The sequence below is a fragment of the Trichophyton benhamiae genome (genome assembly GCF_000151125.1).
Source record: "Trichophyton benhamiae CBS 112371 chromosome Unknown contig00476.0, whole genome shotgun sequence".
Lineage (NCBI taxonomy): Eukaryota > Fungi > Ascomycota > Eurotiomycetes > Onygenales > Arthrodermataceae > Trichophyton > Trichophyton benhamiae.
In genome coordinates, this window is record NW_003315108.1 from 747,130 (window position 1) to 765,531 (window position 18,402).

At 47.2% G+C, this 18,402-nt stretch overlaps 4 protein-coding genes across 4 annotated transcripts; 2 read left to right on the forward strand and 2 right to left on the reverse strand.

The window, feature by feature from the left end:
- Positions 1 to 424: 424 nt before the first annotated feature.
- ARB_06910 (uncharacterized protein) lies at positions 425 to 1,805 on the reverse strand (the record flags this gene model as incomplete). Its single annotated transcript, XM_003015103.1, has 4 exons — positions 425 to 915; positions 988 to 1,264; positions 1,360 to 1,580; positions 1,664 to 1,805. The coding sequence occupies 4 exons, from the start codon at positions 1,803 to 1,805 to the stop codon at positions 425 to 427; spliced, it is 1,131 nt and encodes a 376-aa protein (XP_003015149.1).
- A 1,161-nt stretch (positions 1,806 to 2,966) lies between these two features.
- ARB_06911 (cytokinesis regulator (Byr4), putative) lies at positions 2,967 to 5,942 on the forward strand (the record flags this gene model as incomplete). Its single annotated transcript, XM_003015104.1, has 2 exons — positions 2,967 to 5,310; positions 5,368 to 5,942. The coding sequence occupies 2 exons, from the start codon at positions 2,967 to 2,969 to the stop codon at positions 5,940 to 5,942; spliced, it is 2,919 nt and encodes a 972-aa protein (XP_003015150.1).
- Positions 5,943 to 13,580: 7,638 nt separating this feature from the next.
- ARB_06912 (uncharacterized protein) lies at positions 13,581 to 14,661 on the forward strand (the record flags this gene model as incomplete). The annotated part of the gene is given in 3 exon segments (XM_003015105.1): positions 13,581 to 14,260; positions 14,280 to 14,453; positions 14,568 to 14,661. 3 exon segments carry the CDS (start codon positions 13,581 to 13,583, stop codon positions 14,659 to 14,661), a joined length of 948 nt encoding a protein of 315 aa, XP_003015151.1.
- Positions 14,662 to 16,945: 2,284 nt separating this feature from the next.
- On the reverse strand, positions 16,946 to 17,567 carry ARB_06913 (protein-ER retention receptor, putative; the record flags this gene model as incomplete). Its single annotated transcript, XM_003015106.1, has 2 exons — positions 16,946 to 17,242; positions 17,325 to 17,567. 2 exons carry the CDS (start codon positions 17,565 to 17,567, stop codon positions 16,946 to 16,948), a joined length of 540 nt encoding a protein of 179 aa, XP_003015152.1.
- Positions 17,568 to 18,402: the final 835 nt, after the last annotated feature.

Here is an 18,402-nt window from a genome sequence, read left to right on the forward strand (position 1 = left end):
TTGCGGTTCTAGGCGTTTCCTTCTCCTTTGTCCCCGAATTTCTTTTTATGTCTATATACATATTCTACTTCCTTTTTACATCGTTCTATCCTTTTTTTATCCCGTCTTTGTGACCTGTAGCATCACCCACATATATGTCCTACCTTACCATCTTTTGTGCTTATCGATGTGGATAGAAAAGTGGCTATTGTTTTGTGTGGCAAAGGGGAGGGAATGGGCTAGGGTAGCCGATACGGAAGGGGCTTGTTTTTTTTTTTTTTTATACAAGTTGGACTGATTAATTTAGAAATAACCCTGTACAAGAGGAAAAGTAAGACGAAACGACTACTATTTACTCCATCAATTCATTAATCATATATGTTCCATGTTTGAGATCTAGCCTTCTTTCAAGCAAGGTGTAAGGTAAATACCAAAACGAAAGACGTTAGAGTTCATCGTCCTCTGAATCGGTTGCACCACCTTCAGTGCTTTCAATAACTGGTTTTTGAGCAGCTCGTTTCTTACTGAACGGCAATTCTCGCGGAGGGGGCGGCTCTGAGATTTCGAGATTTGCGGACAGTTCAGGCGCGTTGCGCGTCCGTTTAGCATCTTGAGCGACAGCAGCTTTCGCCGTTCTGGGAATTGTTTCCGCCCTTCCTCCCTTCTTTGGGGCAGGAGGGCGAGGAGGTACCTCATCTTCTATTTCCGATGCCGTCTCATCCTCGAGAGGTTCTGGTGTGTCCTGCCTTTCATCTGTGGTACTGCCCTCGTCTAGGGTAGCAGTAGCATCTTTCTTGTCTATATCCATTGCATCAAAACCGTCATCACTTTCCGATTCTTCGGGCGGAGGTTCGTCTGCTTTTCGTTTGGATCGTCTGCTCGTGGCTGATTTGCCGGTTGCCTTCTGTGGTGCTTCCGTTGTTGCCGCTTCTTGTGCTAGTTGCACAGTTACATCTCGTTAGTGTTTGAATACCCGCACAAGTAGCATAACAGGTATTGTAAACCAACCTGTGTCTGGATTCTCTTTGGCTTTTGTTAATAGACGCTGTTGGCTTCTAATCTTGGATTTTTTCTCATTTAGAAGACCAACGAACTTCCCGATTAACTGTTCGTCGTGTCGGTTCTTGGTTTCAATGAAATCTTCCAACTGAGCTTTCAACTTATTAATTGTGTCTTCAGCTTCGCGATATTTTGACTGCAGGTTAGAAACTTGCTGTTCTAATGCCTTCGCCTTGGATACGGCCATTCCGGTCCATTCATACAGTTCAATTGCTTGCTCATCGTCCTGTTTCAAGACCACAGTTCCTAGTTTTTGCTAACACACCGACCTGTTGTTAGTAGCAGGCGTAGAAGTCAGATAAGCCGTTTATCAGGGCATACCGTGATTGAGTCAATCCGTTTTCTCAAGGCGATATGTAGTTCCTTGTTTTCTTCGTCGCCATCGCCTTGCACTGCCGCCAGGACTTCTAGCCCGGAGATCCATTCTGCGTTTGCACTGGATTCCGGTATCCGATCAAAGGAATAGGAGAGGATTCCAGCCCACTCATCGTCATCACCCCGGTAGTTTTTCGCTCGTAGTTTCTTGATTCCACTCGAGGTCACTAAGATTCATATTCTGTGAGACAACGTTGCCGCAATGTAAAAGCAATTTACCATGCCAAAGAAAAGGGGGAACAAAACCCACGGGATCCAACATATGGGGTCTCTCCCTCGGTCCCAACAAGCTGCAAGTCCAAGTCAGAAGCTCCAGACTTTGATACCTTGATCAAAGCATAGTCGCCAGAACTATCACTTCGAGGAATACGAAGGATACTATCCTGAGACATTGCTAACGGACTGCGAAAATCGCCCAACGCAGTGCAACACAAGCTACCCGATCAATAAACCAAGGGAAATTGAGGTTGCTAACTCCAAACTTAAGAGAAGAATAAAGGTGTCGGATGAAGTCGTTCGTTTATAAAGTCGTTGTAGCTGCTGCCTAGAGTTGCGATAAGGACGGTCACATGACTGATATCACCAGCGGCCCGCCGACGACGCCTAAGAAAGAACGAGGCGATGAGAAAGCTCGACAGAAGCCAGAGAGAAGCCAGAAAGAAGCCACAGACGCGCCAGGAGAGCAGAAGATAGGTCTAGAGTGCATATATTGGGTGTTATTTGGGTACATGCCAGCATACATTCGGTGAGAGCTTCGCAGGGACATCCAAGTCGTCCAATTGCCTGCGGACAACGCTGACACTTTTAATCGCTGGCCAGCACCAACCCCTGCCCAACCCTGCCCAAGGAAAAATCAGCCAGTGAGCTGTGCTACGTATTTAGCATCCTCCCTGTGATTCGGCCTTCCCATCGACTCCCCAGCTCAAGGATTAACCGCTACTGCAAGCTCCAGCGCCGCCGCTGAGCTCCCCTGGAGCCAAGTGTTGCTGTCGTCTGTTGTCGGCGGCTGAGTCAGCTGAGCGCGTCGCAAAAGCGCGGCCTTCTTAGCCGCATCGCTTAGCTGTCCAGAACCAGCTTAGGCGCCTTCTGGGCCCCCAACCTCCCTTCTTCCTCTCCTTCTCGCCCAAGGTCTGTATCAGACACGACCGCAATCTTGTCTGAGACACCCTGCCCTCCAGCCCCTGATATTTCAACTCCTTTCGCTCGTTCCAAGGGGCCCCTCCCCCTTTTACTCAATCGTCGACGCTCTCGCCACTGCTCAAACCTGGGGGACAACGATCGCGTGTGGACCTTGTTTCCTTCTTTTTCTTCTTCTTTTTCCTCTTCCTTGCCGCGCTCTTTTGCGAACGCAATCACGATACTCGTCGACCCATAACTCTACATCCACCTCTCCCGTCATTTACGCTTTCCGACATATAATAATTTTTCCAGAAGCCACAATTGAACGAGAGGGAGCCCCTTCCTTGGGAAACTCTTCGCGAGTTCTTCATGAAGCCTCCAACATCTTACCGGAAAATTCGGTGGCCATGGAGTCCAGTATGGACGCTTTAATCATGCACAAACCGAAAGAAACAGAGGTTGAATGTTGGGATGATGATGAGGACTTACACTGTGGTGATGGCATTCAGTTACGCACAGTCTCTGCTACCACGTCGGTCACAGGGTCTTCCGTTCGCCCGTCAGGCCACCGTGACTCGATCTCGTCTCGCCGTTCTTGGAGGTCAGACCGTGATTCGAACCTGGGTGACGATGAAAGCTGGCAGTTATTGCTCAATCCGAGCGATGACTCGCCTAACCAGGACGCAATCGTGTCAGCCAAAAATGCTGGGATACCCATTCCGTCCGACATACCAACTTCTGCATTACTTGGAGGGTCAATAAAGAGACTGGGTGGCCGGAAACAGCGAGCAATTGTGGGAGACGACTGGCTAGAGGATCTTGACCTTTCAGCTTTCGAAGCAAGGCCCAAGGTCAAATTATATCACGAAACTACAGCGCCTGACTCACTACTTCACTTGGACTCTTTACCTGCTCCTAGCTTTGACAAACAGATAGATACCCATCCATTTGTTCTTCATGACCTTGTCAAATTCCGTGACACAGAGGAGGACATGTTGTTTGGCGACGTTTCCACCATCAAAATTACCAAAACTCGATCCAACCAGGCTACAGGCCCACCCTCGCGGCTAGATTCGCGAGAAAAGGATGACGATTTTGAATCTGAGCTAGTCTTGCCGGAGGATGGTACACCCCTACGCCTGTCTCAGCGTCGAGATATGTCCCTAACTTCCGATTTCCTAGCCGACGATTTTGACACTGAATGGGCAGAAGGCAGTATTGGCGTCCGTTTCGGAGGCACCCGAAGAGATGGTCGCTCCAATCGCAGCTCTTCTGTTGGAGCACTCAGCCCGAGCATGTCCAGCTGCCTGACTATCGAAAGTGAAGACGATGGTATTGATGGTCTAATCCTTCCCGATGGCCCCTTGGACCTTGAAAAATCACTTCAGAAACGGGCTAAACTACAGTCACCACCCCCTAGCATTCCAGAGACACCTACCGAACAACAAGTCACTCCCAGCAATAAAGGCCCTAAACATGCGGAACCAACAAATGATGATTTCTTTTCCGGCATCGAAATAGGGGATGGTGACGCCTTTGACGCTGGGAAGCTAACCCTTAACCGGAATGTCAAACGAAGAATTGAACCACCATCAACTCCCCCTCGACGAGGAGCAACAAGCATTACGTTTACCAACAAGGCTCCTGCCACTGGGACTCGAATACCCCGACTCTCTGCCCATGAAAGGCCACATTCTACCTACCTAGAACCTGTTTCCGAAAGCGGTGCCCCTGTTTCCCAAACACCAAGGCGTCCTCACTCCCGCTTAAGTGGGCATGCAACCCATTCATCATTAACGAATATTCCCTTGTCGAACTCCTTAGCGTCAAGCCTTTCACCACCAAGTCGACGAGTAGTTGCGGCCAGGCCCCCTAAAGAGGTTTTGCGAAGTGACCTTGCGAATACCAACACTCAACTACTCAAATCCAAACGTTCAGCTCCCGCCATGCGCCCATCATCAGGGAGTACCGCTTGCCAAACACAAATTTCACCATCTAGGCAGGCAAGCTATAGTAAACCAGCGCCCACATCCCGCCCCAAAACACCAGTTGAGCGTCACGCAACCGAGTCTCGTCTCCATTCCCAACGCCGACCTCAGGTTCCCTTTCTCCCTGCAGGTGTATCTCCTAGCCAATCTCACCATGTCAGTGTTAAATCTAGTAGACATTTCCGTCGAACCGATTCAGAAAGTTCGGGGGATATGCTTATGAACCCAAGGTCAACATCCAGGTCTTCAAAGCGGACGCGGTATGACAGCTCTGGTCGCCCTATTAGCTATTCTGGAGATACTATTTCTGCTACCGCAAAGCAAACTATCACAAAACCCACCCGTCGGAAGAACTTTGGTGACGGTACGGAATTAGACATTTTTGATGACCTTCCAACTTCAGCATCTCTAGAAAGCAGATTCATGAAAGCCCCCATCAAACGAGGTGCCCCCCGTTCTCTACGAAGCAAGTTAAGCCAGTCACACATAATTGCACCAAGGACAGATACCCCGGTCCCATCTACAGGGCCCACAAGTCCACCAGTGCAAGATTCAACACCTCGATTTGCACGAGACACCAATGCATCCAGGAATGCACGTGAGCAACGCATAACCTCAATGGGTAGCAACCTGCATCAACTCACTTCTGTGAACGTCAACTGGAAAACCCAACCTGCCACTCGGCCTCTGGCGAGCCCTTCTCTCCCGCGGAGCCGTCACGGTCATAAGCATTCCCTCAGCCGGCCCCATCTCATCAAGCCAATGGGCAATGGGGTCCACGATGCTAAAAGTCAGTTTTCCAATACATTAGATTTCTTGCCCTTCAGTTACTGACGCAATTTTACAGATGTCAAAGGTATGCAATATAATCCTGCACTCTACAGATGGGAAGGCAATGAGAATGCCACGGCCGCATTCGATACGCCGTCTACGCCTGCGCCTTTGAAACCGTCCCCTGCTCTGATCTCCAATGTTGGAGGAATTTCAGGGTCCCAGATGGTTGGTGGAATGGTATTTGATCCCCAACGAATGTGCTGGCTTAAAGCTCCGAACTCCCGACCAAGCAGCAAATCTGGGCCTTCCCTTTCCGTTGATGAAGAGGAAGACGTCTTTGCTGGCCTTGATGATCTCGAGGATCATCCACGAAAGTCAATTACAGCTGTCTCCAGCGCCCCGTCCTCCCCCAGTTGTGTCGAGGGAGACGCCGCCAACCTGGATGACAAAAGCGGAGGTGAGTCATCAGACGAGTGGGCGATCACAGAAGAGTTTGATGTCGGGCCTGAGTTTATCAGGCGACAGCGTGCTGAGGAAGAAAAATGGAGGCGAAAAGTTGGCAAGTGGATAAATGAAGACCGAGCCAACCTGGGGGATGAATGGCGCTGGGCCATTCGTAACCTAGTCTGCAAGGGCAAAGTTGGATGAAATGACTTGCCCAATCTGTTATATCCTGCTCTATTCACATACCCTTTTATCCTATATCATGTTATATTTTGGAAGTGAAGGCTGCTTCGATGCTTCACATTACCCAATACCCACGATAGAATTGCGAAGCGACGTTTTATGTTGTGTTGTTTCTCCATCCTACTATACCTCTCATTTTCAGGTATACATATGCATTTTGTTGCAACATGTTATCCGGCGCATGGCTGCGATACAGACCAGCCAACTTCGGGTCGGGGGGTGGATGCGGCTTTGGTTTCCAACCTTTTTGGTCTTTTGATCTTGTTGTTTGCTTGTCTGTTGAATCTTTTCACTGGTTTTCTGTTTTTATGACGATTTATCACGAACATCTCCATTTGGGTGGGGGTTATATACGGGCAAGATAGAAATGGATTATTATCCGTTTATCTCCGTCGTGTTAACCCCCGTTAATGACTTGACGACATATATCAATTAGTAGGAGTTTAATTAATGATAGCATTTTCTGAGTTCTTATTTTCGGTCGGCTGTGCGCTACAAAGCGATAACCTACCCATGCAAGCGAAGTTTATTACTCGGCCGGGTATTAGCAGCTCCTTAACAGAGCTGTTAAGAAGGCGGAAGTTATTTGCAGTCATATATTAACACTCAATTTGGTTTTTCGTGCCTCTGTTGTGCTTTTGGCCGTTATGTCTCGCTCGCTGGAGTGATCCATATAGGACAACTACCCAGCAGCGGACAATAGGGTACAAGGCACCTGGACTGAATGGGCTTGCACTGAATAATAGTCCGGCTATTTCAGTTGCTCAAACAAATGACCATCGTTTAGACCTTCCTAGCCTATATAGCACGAGTATGGGCTTGCGTCGACTATGCACATGCTGCCGCTTGTCCCTAAGGCCCAACTCCATCCTTCGAAGCGTCGAGAACGGGGGAAGGGAATTAAGAATCAACGGGGACTGCGATATATACACGGATGAGGCAGATTCCGGCTATTATTACTCGTATATTTCGTAGTTACCTTGTCCGCCTAGTTCCACGGATCTCCAGGTTTCCTACTTTTCCGTGGTTGCTTTGTGGCCTCGACGCTGCAAGATATCATCAGCAGCATTTACCACGACCATGCAACTACATGTTGTATACATCTCGTATATAACTATGTGGTACGTCCAGCAGTCGAAGGTGATCTGTAAGCCTACTCATACATGAGCTTCCCGGTTAATGACGTTAATGAACCTACTGACGTCATGCCATAGGTCTATATAAGCTTGTGGTAGCTGATGGCCAGGGCCATGGCCGTGGTCGTGGTTGCAGTTGTTGACCGTGGCCATGATTTCTGACATAAGAGGCGCTGCTGGATATGCAGCCAACGTTCATGGATCAGAATAACGACGATCCCGACTCAGAATCCTGGAAGCGCTTCTCCTCATCCTTGGACTCGGGGTGTGCGTCTAGATGGGTCATTACCCAAGGAGATACTGTCTGGAGTACTCGGCAATGTATATCCATTGGCCTTAGCCTTCCTGGAACCCCAGAATCATGGAGTAAGTACACGTAACTACATCCCATGTTGCCGTTATATGCAGTTGCGATCATGCCAAGTTAACCACACAACAAGACGAATGTCTTCTTTCAAAGAGAAGCTCGCCTGCGCACCGCTGTGCTTCCTGGAGGGGGGAAATAAGTCAAGCCCTCCCCCCCCCCCCCCCCCCCGGCCGGCAGGATCTGCACCTATGACTTGGTCTTGCATCGTTCACAGCCGTGTTTCCCAACTGCGAAATCATCATTTCACTCTCCTTGGCTTGCCGTCCAGTCCTCTGGTTCAGGCGGGTTCAAGCGTCGAGACGGCTCTCTGTTTAACCTCCTGCATCAGGATGTATTGGTGATTCCACGTACTGGCAAATTATTCAATCATGAATCGGGAGCCTTGAATTCGTATATACGAGAGCACCTTACATGCGCAGGAACCACAGGTGTGGGCAAGCGCTAGCACTGCAGGTAAGGGCACTTCCCGTCGTCCCCGCCCCTTGTTTCCCCCCCCTCTCTCCCTCGATCCGTTTGTCAAGGGAGGGTGGCTGGCGGGATGGCAACCCGTTCGTCAGCAGACGGAGATATGTATATCGTTAAATGGCCATCATATATATACTCCGCACCCCTAGTTACCTCTTTGCTTCTCTCCTGCTGCTCATCCTCGATGATTCAGCGGGGAACGCTGTTCCGTGTTGACTAGTCTGGACACTGATTGACTATTGAATGTGAAAGTAGGGCAAAGCGAGGCCAGGGTGAAAGGGACAGCTCTGGCCAAACATAACTATTCTTCCCGCTGGTACCTCCTCCACTCCGGCATCTCCCATGGATTCTCAGCCAGTCGAATTTCCTGGGAAACTTTGTTTGACTTTCACTGGACCCTATTCGTGGGAATTTAGCTATTCCCTTGGTTTCTATCCTGTCTGAGCGGCTGCAGCAGTACACGAGGTTTATCTCAATGACATGCATCCCTCTGCCACTCCCTTGAAATCCCGCAAAAAGTTGATCTGTCCACACAACCCGGCAGATAGACAGTGCCGGATACCTAATCAGTCTCAGAATATGCAGAGCTAGGCGCACGGATGCCTCTCTTGCTCTCCCCGGCGAATGCAAGCGGGCGCCGTGACGAGACCAGCGGCGATTTTGTTGGTCAGCTATGCTGTGTATCTCTCCCTGTGATTTCTCGCGTTCTGATTGCATAGTTACTTGTTGATATTGTGACAAACGACGCCGTCACTCCTAGGGCAAACCATTGACTAGGTAGCTAGTTACTCCGTATAAGGGGGAAAAAAAAAAAAAAAAAAAAGGAACAGCGAAGAAAATAACCTATTATTAACAGCGATACTCCGTACACAAAGGTGAAATGCCTTTTCAGTTCCAGCATTCCCGAAAATCCCGTACGCCCAACGAGGGTTAAGAAAGGCTAAACCACAGGTGAGCTTTGACGCCCGAAACCTCTGCAATCAAGGGAGGCCATGTCATTGCAGCCATCGGCTATAGCACCCACCCTAGGAGATAAGGAAAATACGGGAGGAATCCTTAAAGAAAATGCAAGCAGGAAACATAGATTACTCTTTAGCGTGAGAAGAATCCGCGAGTGGGGGTTGAAGGTGAACTGGGCGCATTTAAATTCCGGAATCCCCTGTCTCTCCCTGGGTCACTACGTGTGCGTACTTATTTATCCCGTTTGATTTATGCAAACCCAGGGATGCGTTTCTTCCTTGACTCTGCCATTAGCTGTGTTTATGGGTGCTCAACGCCTCTGGTGGTATATTCACCCCTAGTACTTATCCCGCGCATCACATCTTGATAGTTTGGGGTATTATGCTGGCTACTGCCAGGTGTCACCTATGTTCTAGATGTCAGCTACATGTTTCCTCTATTTACGGAGTACAGCTTACTTTGGCATACCCTTGCTGGGTCACTCAGCAGTCCAGGTAGGCCTCTTCAAGGTCGCTTGTTGCATTCTTGACTATTGATAGATCGACGATTTTATTCCACCATCCACTCTCATGCGAATGCCGTCCTTTATTCCGTCAAAACAAGCTTGTTTTCTGGACCTTGGAAGGCCCTTACGACGACAGAAGGGTACATGCCTGCCGTGGGAGAGGTTCGCTCTTTTTTCCTCACAAAAAAGAAATGAGAAGGAATAGGCATAAGCAACTAGAGCGAAGAAAAAAAGAAAAAGAAAAAGAAAAAAGTGGAAACGGGAGAGCATCTACTTTTGGGGCGGAGTACCAGAGGGTACAAAAAAGATCCTGTGGGGGGACAAGGGAGTGGCCGTAGTACGTACCTACGAATCGCTGCGGTAGGCAGTAAAAGTATAAAATGATAATGATGATGATAAAAACTAAAAAGAAAGGCCACCCACAGAAAGGCAACCCGACTTGAGACTCCAGCAGTTTCGGCGGTTTATTGAGGCGGGCCGGTATGGGTGGGAAGGGCGAAATATGATGCGTATGCAACAGTGCGTTGTGCGTGCCTTTTCTTTTAATTTTTAGCTTACGGACATTCCAGATGCGGACACACAAGTTGCATATACCCGTTATATATTACAACTTTAATCGTCAAATTTTGCAGCCCTTTTAACTGGGTTTAAGCATGCTCTTATCCGAAAGATATGTGGCCGCGAGAGTGAGTGGGCTTTCCCCATGTCAACTATCAAAAGGTAGTTGAACCGGGCAAAAGGGGTACGTAAAATTGTGGTTAACATATATCCGACCACTGGGGTCAGGGTTTCATCGTATAAGCGGTTATGATGAGCTCTGTACGCCTTCGTCTAGCCCGTCCCCGAAGCAGGAGAGCACAGGCACAGGGAACCATAAATAATAAGATGCAATGCAATGCGGCGGCATCTCCAGGCGAAGGCGTCCAAGTAGCAAAAAGGGACGGAGGGGGGAGAGCCATTCCCAGACAGGGATGAGGGAGGGAAGCACCAGACTCAGGACAAATGGAGTACATAATGAAGGCCCCGTAGTCAGTAGTGTGACTTGTGTTTGGGTGCGTGGCGAGGATGTGAGATATTCACATACAGTACATGCACACATTTGTCCCCTACGGTAGTACATTAGTATGTGAGGCTGGTCTGACAGGTTCGTTTATCTTGCACGAATCCAGGGGAGAGATACCAGCTGCTGACCTGTGTGTGTGTGTATATATATATATATATACTTGCCAGCTGGGGCACGCTGGGATAGCCACGCCGGGACGGTAGATACGCCTCCCGGATTGACCACGCACTTGATGCAACAATAGCGAGATAATAATATATTATGGAGTAGAGACTGATGAGCCAGATTAACTATTATTATTAAATATAGTAGTTAGTAGTAGTCAGCTCTCGCCTTTTTTTTTTTTTTTTTTTTTTGCTCGATGGATTCCCACATCTGTGGATCGTCCTCCCGAACCGAACCAACTTTTCTTTTTGACACTGCTTACTTATTTGCTTCTTTCTCGAGATCGATCCAAGGACAGCTTAGTAATAATATTAGTTCAGATAGTAACTGTTGTAGCGTGGGAAGGCTTCTGAGTGAGTTATATTATTTCGTAAAGTGATATTCGTTGAGTTGAGGATGGAGTTGTGAGAAGTCGAGCGAAGAAGGTTGCTGCCGAAGGGGCGGTTCCGTTTTAAGCTACTCTTCTTTCAACGTCATCCTCTCAACCTCCTCTCTTCCAGTGTGACGCCAACACACTCAGAACACGCAGATGCACACTACTCTAGCAAAGGCAGGCAGGCAGCCAGACGCACTCGAGCATACGGAGTACTCCTGACCTCTCTCCCCTTTCGAATCAACCAAAAATTCAGTCGAGTCGCCTTATTCGTGCACTGGGCGCCACGAACTCATGGCGCCGGCCCCCGCAGGGCGAGCCAGCCCTGGGCTTCGTCAGGAGCATGCGAAACAACTTGGCGGGAGGGGACAAGCTAATCACCAGCGTTTTTCAAGCTCGAGATTGTTCCCTTGGTGGCATTCCTGCTGCTGAGAAGAGAGGAAAAAGCAAGCAAGAGGGATGGGAGGGAAAGCCAAAAAAGAAAAGGAACCCCATCAACATTTACACGCACCGCACACATATACACGCAAGGAGAAAAAGAGAGAGAAATACACTCCCTACATACAAACAAAACGGAGGAAGCTAGCAGCGGGAACCAGCAGGCTGCTTACTACAGAGTTACATACGCTGTATATCGGTTTGACCGACAGTCACTCCATTTTGACGCCACGGAACTCTATCAGGATGCCTCCATTGGACCACAGCGGGCTGCTTAAAACTCAGTCGACCAGAGCAGAAAAAGCATTCATATTCAGGCTTCAGAGATTTATCGAGCTCTTCTCCGGAATCATAGCTCTCGCAATAAAAAGGGGGCTGAAGCCAAGAGCAATTTGGACGCGGCTTCTCGGAAGCCAGATCTTGTTCTGCTTCTTCCTTTTCTTTTTACCACTGCGACTTTCATCCCGACCGCCCGCTACCTTATAATACTCCGTAGGTTGTCCCTCATTCGTTGCCAACTCCGGGCGTCCAGTACAACGGGGGTTTTAATATTTATAAATGGAGACACATCTTCAAAGGGATAATAGTGTTTCTTATCAGCAACCCAAGGATGAAACTGTTTCTTCACTAGTACTCCGTACGGATCCATCGTATAGGCTGTCTAGTTAATTTCCCTCCTGCTCTCTTTCGACTATGAGTTGGGAATGATAACGCCGAAGATTTTTTTTTCCTGTGACAAACATCAAGAGGGTAGCGGAAAAAGCAAAGAATCACAAAGTACTCTACCCATTCAGAGTGCAGGGGTGAAAAGGAAAAGGGTCGACAGCCAAAGCGGGCCTCATTAGTGATGAGTTAGTGCCGCCCTGGCTCCTCCATGCCCGAGTTTTGGCATGTCTAGACCCTTCCGACAGGCTAACAGCCTTACTTTTGAAGTGACCTCTCTCCAAAAGAAGCACGGTTCTGTGTACTTCTCAGAGGGGCCTGGTAACTCTGGAGTACTCCATACTGGGACAGCGGGATCAGCTTTTCTTTCTTGAAAAAGGGTTATTTCTGCCACTCCGTATGCCCTTGATCCATGTGGTCTTGGGTTGATCGACTAACCCTGACAAATCCTATTTCAGTACTTTGAAAACTTTCAGTTTTTCTTCGTCTTTACTTACACTGGAAAGGTGGGGAGAAGAAAAGAACGAAAAATTGGCATGTTTTCTTTTCCGACATCCCTTCAGCCACCACCACATCTCCAATCCCTCCCTTTTGCAGCCTGAAAAATCAATATGGACGGCGTCAAATCTTTCTACTGGTCAGAATCCATGCATCTTTCTGCATCAGCCAGTCATTCCCTCTTGGGTCCCCTTAAAAACAATGCTGACTACTATGCAAATCGGTTGTACCTTGCAAGGTGCTAGAGAGTACCTGGTCAATGAGTGGAAAGGTAAATATCCATTCAAGAAAGACAACCAGAGCTGCAACGTTTCTCCAAATCATATTAATACTTCTCTCTGATATTTGATCGTTGCCCGCCCTCTCCGTGTTCCTGTTGAGGTGCCAGGAAAGTCCCTTTCCGAGCATTCCAGAGCTCGGCCCGCCTCTTGCTAGGTTGTACTTTTCTCCTGACTTCTTGTCACTCAACTCAAGCCATTTGCAACCCGATTGCTTATCAGGGCCTCTGGACTCTTCTCATTTTTGTTCTGGGACAACACTCTAGAGCAAAAAGCCCATTCCTGTCTGATTGACTATTAATTGAACCCTGTACCCGCGCTCCCGTCGTTGATCATCTTCAGTCCATCGAGGCTATCCCCGGTTCACATGACGCTAATCCTCAGATCTGTTCTTGTTATAAAATATCTCCGTCCGTGCTGGCGCTTCTGTTAGTCGCGGGTATCTGGTTTAGTTCCACTCTTTATTTAATCGGCATACGCATTCTCGAACGCCAAACAGGTGGGTGTTAAGGATACTGTGGAAACATCTCGCCTGTCAGTGGTATTCTTCTTATTCTCCATCTCGGCCCCTCGTGCTGCTTCAGAAGAACCTCGTTATTCCTCACCGGCTCAGAGGCTATAAGAAAGTACACAGAGGCATTGGGAAGCGAAAGCCAAAATAAACTACTATTTTTGCTTTCCATCTTCAATGGCATGCGACACAGTCTCTCGTTCTTGTGTCAATACCGCTTCCCACAATTCTCATTTTCCCCCTGCCCCCTTCAGTGCAGCTACGATCTCCTCCCGAGCTCATGACATTACCGACCCATCTTCTACCCTTGCGTTGAGGTTGCTCGCTCCTGACAGCTCTATTTTGGAGGATCACAGGAAGCATCAAAACCAGAATCATAGCCAAAGGCCTACAATTGGCCCGCCAGTTGGTTCAGCAGTCATGTCACATCATTATCAGCACCATGACGAGGACCAAGAGTACACATACGGCAGAAACAATCAATACAGTTTTTCGCAACCTTCCTTCAACCAATCTTATTCGAACCATCAGGTTCTAGCACCATACAATCATCATTCCACGGAGACGGCCTCCATTGCCCCATCCTACTCCTCACAGCAAGCAATATATACGCAAGCTCCGCAACACTCCTCTCTCATCACCCATTCGTCGTCTACGGGGTATCAATGTCATCCTCAATATATGTCACAGCCCAGGTTTCCAGCACCACATCGCCTATTCCCTATGCATGAACCGTTTTGGGAGGTGGAGATTGAAGCCCAGGAATCTTGCAACGAACAAACGGTTTTATCAGAACCTGTTATCCCAGCTTTGGAAGGGTTCCCGGATGTCCGAGAATTTGACCAACTCATGAAGAGGTAAATACCTCTTATTTAGGTTCTCAAGTTCATCCAGTTCAACTCCATGGAAGCTAATTGGGTTGAACAGTTACGTTGATGACCTCTCCGTCAAAAAGCAAGATAAAGCATTGATTCACTCAAGGAGAGCACGAAACATCAAAATTGTGCTTACTGATCCCAAGGATACTGCAATTGAGTCTGCCCAATTTAGGTATGTCTTTCAGACCTTAGACAGGGTCACAGAACGGAAACTATTTTTGGATACCCTAAACCGTGAATACATCAATCCCTCAGCTTGTCTCCTTGTCTAATACTGTTTATTTAGGTTTTGGGTGAAGAAAATGTTTACACTTGTGCCCAAGGACAACAACATTCCTATGGTTTGTCATGCCTTTCTGATTTCATCTGAATCTTTCTAAATGGTTGATCATTCGCTGATAAACCTGTTTTTTAATTGCAGTCGAGAAAAATGATATGTCACGAAGGGAAACCAGTAGCAATTCGCGAAAAACTCTTCAAAATCCTGACTCGAGCACATCAGCAATGCCAACATGGGGGTCGTGATAAGACTTCGGCCCAAGTTCGGAGGATATATTCATGGTAAGCCACGCCGTTTGTGAGCCAGGAATCGCCGGCCATTAAACGCTGTCCTTAACACACACACACACTAGAAAAGCCAACCTTATTGACACGCCACCTCTTCTAGGGTCCCAAAAGAATTGATATCTCGCTTTGTTAAAATATGTCCAACATGTCAGGTCCGGAGAGGAGGATCTCGATTAACGCCTCCGACATCTTGCAGAAGTTCTCCTAAACCTGATCATGCACTTGGTCCCTCCCCGTATCTCTTATCACCGCCAGATTCTCGCCGGGAATCCATTATCAGCAGGCCAGGGGTTCCATATCCTGCACGAGCAGAAGCTCCACACGCTACTCAATCCAATATTCCATCTGCACTAACCTGGCCTCCAACCCCACACCACACAAGCCTATCGAGCCAATACCATAATTCACATATGCATCCTCTCCCTTCGACAGCTAGTAGCTGGGCTTCACTTCCTCGAACGCTGACATCGGGTAGTGAAACAAATGGGACTGGAGGGGGCACCCATGGGCTATCGACGACATTGTCCATGCCTTCAAGCCATTTGGATTACCAGCCCACCTATGATGAGGCCCAACATCTCCCGGAACCCCATCCCTACTAGGAAACCATAATATTCGAGGAATGAACTTCGGATAACAATCAGTTCCAATGGTCAATGCATTCGGATGGGACCCATAAAGTTAAGCTTGACCATTCCGCGGATTCTCCGACGTGGTGCGGGATATTGTGCGCAATGTTTTCTCTATTTCGTCTTATCTCTGGCTGTGTTCCTTTTCTCGACTCTTTTCCCCTTTTCTCTTTAAACCCTTCGTATGACAAAACAAGGCCATAGCTTCATCCTGGACTTTTATTATGATGAAAAAAAAAAAAAAAATCCCTTGAGGAACTACAAAGAAGGAAACCAATTCTCTAATATATCAATACTAATGACGGAAGCCCACGGAAACCCAGGAGCGCAAAAGTTACCCACAACATAACTATATGACACTTTCAAACGTTTGATTATGGGAAATGCAGGGTGTTAAACTGGATATGGAAGCAATTTTTCAACGTTATCGCATGGAAGGACAGGGAAACACTTTGGGAACATCTTCACAATTTTTTTTTTTTTTTTTTTTTTTTTTTGAGCTTTTTCTCCTTGATTACTCTTTCTTGGTTTTCCTACTTTATTTTATCTTTTGCTTTTCCTACTTCCACTTTAGGTTTATTCTTGCTATTTTTTGCTTTTCGCGGGTATCCGTATGAAGAGAGTTACAGCTTTGTCATATCAGACTGACTCTCACGTCAACTAAGGGCAATTCAAATGTATCATTTTCCTCCCATGAGAGTTGCCTTGCACCAAGTAACTACCCGTTTTATACGTGGTACAGCAGGTGGCTGCAGGAAACCTTGATGCTACGGACTCAAAACTTATTATTCTAACTGGTTTTATGCGCCAGGTAGTTTTTCTTATTGTTGCTTCGAGTTTATCCCACACAACCTACGGAGTAATAATACTGAGGTAGGGGCATAAATCCGGGCTGTTTGAATAAGTAAATAATAATACATCGCTTTTTGTCTTAGCAACCAATACTGATAACGGTTAACCCCAAGAGAAAGCTAAGAAACAGGAAAATTGCGGATATGTGATAACAAATACAAGCAGAAAATCAATAGTCATATTCCTTCTAAAACAGAGAACATGCCCTGACATTAGCCTAGCCTCATCAATAAACAGAGGAATCAAAATTGTGTTACAGATACCTGGGGACGACATTCCAGACACTGTATTTATTACAGCGTGTCTTGTCGAATTTTTTGTTAGGGCGGGAAAATGGAAAAAAAAAAAAAAAAAAGGAAAGAAAAGAAAAGAAAGAAAGCAAGAGAAGAGAGGGAAAGAAAGAAAGAACCTCATACCGCCTGTTCTTCCTCCCGTAACATCGATTGTGAATGAGTATGAAATTATTAATAGGCAACCCTTCTTCGTAACGGTTATTATCATCAAGGATGGAAGGCAGATTGGCGTTTAACCTAACGTTCTCCTGAAACGTGGTCTGATAAGTTATACTGGCAGGGAGAATTTCTGGCCCTTGAGAACCCTATCGCAAGATATATCGTTAGACATTGAATATAGGCCGAACCATTAAGCTTAGGGATACTAACTTTTGGAAATAGATCCAGAAGAAGTCGGCGTAAAGAATGGTCTGGATGATACCAGCAACCACAGCAATTGGATCGAAGTATCCGTCGGAGAAGTACCGGTAGATCCAGTTGGGAATATACAGAGCACGGTATATACCCAGGGCAAAGAGATAATGGGTTGTTATGGTCTCTGCTTCACCGGTTCGCTGAAGCATGAACAGTTGCGGTAATATGGCAACTGACTCTAACCAGATCGAAAAGGCCCAGAGAATCTAAACTCGAGCAATTGATCCTGTTAGACTCTCTGAACTCTCAATCTTCTTCGTTGACCGAAGAAATCAGAAGTTCACTCACCTCTGAAGCTGTATATTTGTAGGGGAACAGAACTCCCAGAACGGCACTAGCTCCGAGAAGATATACAACTTTGAAAGTATCAATGTTTGGGTCGTTTGTCGGTTTATAATCGTTGAGCATCAGATAAATGGTATATGCGGAAGAAGAGATGAAGAGAATTTTGAAGATAGTGTTGTAAGGCGAGCCGGTGAAGTTCCAGAACAGGTCTAACGAATGTAAAGACACGGTCAGTATGCTGCGCATGATCTTTCCCTTGCCAGGTTGTGTATATGCTCGCGTGTAAGGGGCTAGAAAGTTAAATACCAAGATATCGAGTGACGTAGACTATCAGGTAAAGCGATTGTGACTTGAATGATATCCCCGAACAACTCTGCACCAACGTTAGATTGGAGTAAACATATAGGTTCGAAGTATGCGCATACACTCGATGACTTCATTTTCTGCAGGAGAATAAAGATAGAGAGGAGGTGGGAGATGTCCGCTAGTAAAACCGCTTGATTAGCCAGTTTGTTCTGCAGGAAAATTGACACCAACTAGAGTAATAGGGTGAAGTTGCTTCGTAGGGCATACCGAGAAGCCGGAAAATATTCATCTTGATGGTTCTGCCTAACTAGCCTCGCTTTCCAGGGGTGTATAGAAAGAATGCGATTCCGCGATCAGGGGACGGGATCTAATGGCAGTTGATTTGGGCCTATGAATCGTGGGATTGTAGCTTAATCTGAGGTAGAAGACTCTTCTCCATGCAACCAGTAATGTTGCATCTGACCGCAGAACGTAATTTCCAGTTCCTCCGACTTGTAGAAACTCTGTGGACGTCGAGATTTGAGAGGTGATAGAGAAGTTGTTGATGTTGACACGAAGGCCACAAGATGCGCTTTTTGACTTCCTTAATCAGCTTTAACTTGGACTGGTCAGAAGGGGTCATGTGATTTATCAGTAACGGATTCCTGGATCGCCGACCATGGACTGGACATTGCATTCAAGATGGCAGACTCGGTAATAGAGAACTTAAGAGAGATAGTAACAAGTGTTATTACAATGGAAGCTGGTGGTGTAGAGGGCTCGTCGGGCACAGACT